General features: G+C 45.6%; 1 protein-coding gene across 1 annotated transcript; it reads right to left on the reverse strand.

Annotated features, from left to right (window-relative positions):
- Positions 1–431: 431 nt before the first annotated feature.
- LOC136528929 (peroxidase 1-like) lies at positions 432–1,777 on the reverse strand. The gene is made up of 2 exons (XM_066521935.1): positions 1,488–1,777; positions 432–1,411 (listed from the first exon to the last, which is right to left on the reverse strand). The coding sequence occupies exons 1-2, from the start codon at positions 1,716–1,718 to the stop codon at positions 644–646; spliced, it is 999 nt and encodes a 332-aa protein (XP_066378032.1). The 5' UTR covers positions 1,719–1,777; the 3' UTR covers positions 432–643.
- Between the last annotated feature and the right edge of the window lie 2,727 nt (positions 1,778–4,504).

Genomic DNA, 4,504 nt, shown 5'->3' on the forward strand with positions numbered 1-4,504 from the left:
AATTGCACTCTCACGTAAGCCAACAATTTGCTGATGTGACAGTCTATTTATTGAAGAAAGAGGGAGAAAAGGGAAGAAAACGTTTTTTTAAGAGCAAACATTGTCTACACATGAATCGAGACAGATCCTCTATATCCCGTGTGCCCACGTCGAGGCCCTACACGGTGGCTCGCACGGCCGCTGCCAAACACCGCTTCCCTCCCATCACCGTATGTCCGTCCAGGCCACGCGTTTCCCTCCCCTCGTGGCCTGTCTCTCTCTCCCCTCGTGGTCCGTCGAAGCCACGCGTCTCCGTCCCATCGATCCGTCGAGGGCGCGCGTCAGGTTTATATATGGCGCAGTCGAGCATCCGGGTATGGGAAGGAAGAAGATTGCTTGATTTTTAATTTTTTATTTGAACTCTAGTTGGAAAAATCTGCATTGGAAAGAATAGTTTTTTGCACTATCCTAGATTATAGAAACTACTTTTAGTTTCTACATTGATAGTGCCCTTACAACATGTGAATATATAATCACATCAGCTAAAATAACATAATGAACTAATTAAAACAGACATACATGCATGAGCTTATGTATCACTCACAACTACAATTTGGTGGTGGTAAACAAATTTAAAGCTTTGGTAGTATACAATAATAAGTAGTTAGTTGACGATGTAGCACTTCTTTCTGATCTCCCCCTGAGCACCGGTGAGCACGCCAACATTGCCCATCTTGATCATGGACACGCCAAAGTCCTTGAAGAACACGTCGTCAAACATCCCGGTGGCAATGCGCTGGACGTACTCCTTAGTGGTGGCGTCTGTGAGGAGCGCGGCGTCGGACTGGAAGAGCCCCCTCCGCTTGGCGACGTGGCGGTAGTAGCTGGTGTCGAAGGTCTTGTAGCTGCCGGGGTCTATCTCGGAAAGCGTGGCCTTGTCGTCGACGCTCTTGCAGCGCGTCCTGAGCCGGTCGGCGTACTCGCTGTCGAGGGATGGGTCCGCGCTGTAGACGCTGCTGAAGTTGTAGAGCCGGCGGGCGTAGGACCCGCAGTGCGCCGTGCCGAGGGTGTGGCCGCCGGAGAGGACGGCGAGGTCCTTGACGTCGAGGCCATTGGCGGCAAAGATCTTGGTGAGCAGCGGGACGTCCCCGAAGGCAGGAGGCAAGTGGTCGGCGGCCTCCGTGGCGCTCGACACCCTGCCGTCTCGCCTACCGAGGGCGACAAGCCAGGAAGGGCCCTTGGCGAGCACGACGGCGTCGCGGGCCATGAGGGTGAGGACGTCCGCGCAGGAAACCGTGTTGGGGCAGGCGGCTTCCAGCTTGGCCTTCACCCTCTCCACGGAACCGAAGCCCCGCAGGCTCTTGTTCGGCTTGGCGTCCTTCTCCGCCGTGTTGCCACCGGTGGAGTCGAGCAGGACTGAGGCGTCGCAACCCTGGAAATTTATGTTTCTGTTACTGCTACATATACAATGATCAACTGAAATCTCGCTACTGCGACGGCACACCTACCCTGACAAAGCAGTCGTGGAAATGGAGCCTGAGAAGTGGACCGGCGAGGCTGGGTGCAGCGGCGAGGATCTTCTCCGTCTCGTTGCGGACGATGGCCTCGACGTTCGGGCATGTCTTGCTGTAGTAGCCGACCTCCAGCTGAGCCGCCGCGGGCGAGCTGCCAAAAGCGAGAAGAAGCAGGGCCATAGCCACAGGGAGCAGCAGCGGTACTAGACAAGACTTGAATGCCATGCTGATGGATCGGTGTTAAAACAATGGCAGGCTCAGAGCTAATTATGTCATGTGGGTAGAGCAAGAATGTTCTTGTTAAGTAATCTCGGATGGAATGGACATGTCCTTTCGACGCCCTGTATTTATAGATGCACTGGGCTGTTATGACGATGATAGTGGACATCGACGTGGTGCGCTGTTGCGTACGTTGTTGCTCACTTTGCTGTAACAGCCTGATCCCGCGTGTAGGCGTCCCATGTGCTAACTAAAATCCCTTCATTCTAATCTTCTCAAAGAGCATAATCAAGTTAGGCATTGACGTACGTACGCGTTCATAAAAATGAAGAGAACTAACAGAACAGATAAACATAAACGGAGCTGGTGAGGCCAGTTACTGTGCGTGCCATACATAGCATTTTCTTTTCGGTTTTGCGATGTATTTGTTTTGACTGATTCCCTATTTAATTACCTCGTATAGTTATGACCGTTGGTATGGACGTTATATATGATTTGCTATCAGTTTCTGCGCAATTTTTATTTTTGTTTTTCTGTTTTATTGTTATGTTTGTTGCTTTGCTGAACTCGATCCATACCACATTATGACTTTTTGCATTGTGGAATCTAGTTAGATTGTGATTGTGTTCTCGTATATTAGTCTTGACCGCCCTACCAAATCCAAGCCAATATAAACTTATGCAGTGTCTTGGTGTTTGGTTGTTTTTGAATGGGTAAAACCATGTTTTGGTTGTTTGATTGCTTGCATTGTTTTACATGTAGTCACCTCAATGTTCTAGTAGATGGGCCACCTGTTTTTAGTAGATGTTGGGCATGCGAGAATATTTCATTTTTGTGTATTCCTATTATTGGCTAGTGCAAACCTGCATTGTCTATTACAACCAAAATATGATGTACTAACCAATGCTATATTGAGCCTGTTTTGAGCATTTTAAAAAAAAATTATAAGAGTATTGTTGGCAACCACAAATACAGATATATATGTCTGGATATAGGCTAATGCAGGCAAAAAAAATCCTTAGTTATAAAAATACTGAGCCCACAACCCATTGGTCGGGTGGATTTGTTATAGGCTCTAACCCATATGTTTCCATTTCACTTTATTCTATAAAACCTATATATTTGCAAAATCTATGATATGATAACATGGATTTTGCAATGAAACATATGCACTACATGCATTAAAAGATTTCGACATAAGATAAGATCATGCGCCCATTTATGCTATTTCTTTGTCAATCACAGAAACACTCTACTCTTATGAGCACCACGAAAGACTGAGACTGAGCTGATAAATCTCGAGACATGTATGTCACTTACCATTGAAAAAACAACACTAGAAAAATATGAGCACCCGTAGCCATCAAGGTGGGTTGTCCATGACCCTCTAATAGACTTAACTTTTGTGGGTTCATGAATAACCCGCTCAGTGGCAGATCTACGATTTTACTGATGGGTACACCACCTAAAAAAATTTTCATATAGTTTTCGGTAAATCCATTTTAGTAGTTCGATACAAAATTATAAAATTTGCAATGTGATTTGGTACAAATGTACTAAGTAACATGGTAAGGTTTAAATTTAAGGATTACGTTAAAACCATTCACAAAATATAATGTAATTAGACATGAATATTTTACGAAAAACTGAAGAGCAAAAGATTTCTCACCTCAATTCCGATCACAAATTTAAGTGGTGCGGTCACGACCTGCCGGCACCGTAGTAGGTCGACTGCGCAACGAAGGCCGAACCGCCTAACTGCCAAACTGCCGAAGGGCTCAAGGGCTTCGGACTCGATCACTCGGGAGACGAATCATGCGATCGCCCAGATCCACAGGAACTCCTCCGTACTCGTGCGACGTGCGATATGCCCGCGATGGAAGCCGAGGCGTCAAAGTCCGTGTAAAAAAATCCGTCCTCCCGTCGTCGCCTGGCCTGGCCGCAGGGCCGCGTGGGCCTCGCTCGCGGCCTGCTCCCGAAGTCCCGACGCTGCCATGCTGCTCACACCGTCGCACGTTCTCAGGTCAGTGTTTTTTTTTCCTTTGTCCTTTTCTTTTGGAAATACGTATATATATTCCTGTACAATACCCAGACCTGCAGGGTATGCCGTGGTGTAGCTCCGCACCTGAACTCGCCTTGTATATCCCTAAACACCCGCATAAAAGTCGAGAAATTCAACCTAAATGTCTAAGCTCTAACATAAGAAGACCCAACCAAACAAGCTATGCTTAGCTTGCCCATCCATTTATGCTCATAACCAGTAACACAAAACCATGGCCCAAGCTATATTGGCCACACAAAAAAATGATAGTTATTTCTTAAGCAACATAGTATGGATGCATATATATACTTTTATCATGTCACAACCTACTTTGTTTGGATTGAATAAGTTAAATGGATTCTAATATAAAAATAGTGGCCCAAGTTTTGTGTTGAAGATAATCAGACATCGTTATTGCTCAAATTTGAGGCCCCCTTGGATTGGAGGAGGAACAAAGAAAAAACGTAGGATTTGGATTCTTTAAGATTAGAGTACTATAACATCGTTTAGTTCATATGAAAGCTTCATAGAAAAAATACAGAAAAAAAGTTCCTACGCAGCTGAATGTACGGAAAACATAGGGAAAATTCCATCCGGTCCAACCTCATTTTCTTGCTAGCTCGTGTAGAATAGAGGCATGTGTCTATTTAAAAGCCCTACTCCTTCTGTTCCAAATTTTAAAGTCACTTTGCATCCATTTTGCTACATCTAGACATACATTATATCTAGATATAATTTGAAACAGAGGGAG

Source organism: Miscanthus floridulus, chromosome 19, assembly GCF_019320115.1.
Source record: "Miscanthus floridulus cultivar M001 chromosome 19, ASM1932011v1, whole genome shotgun sequence".
NCBI lineage: Eukaryota > Viridiplantae > Streptophyta > Magnoliopsida > Poales > Poaceae > Miscanthus > Miscanthus floridulus.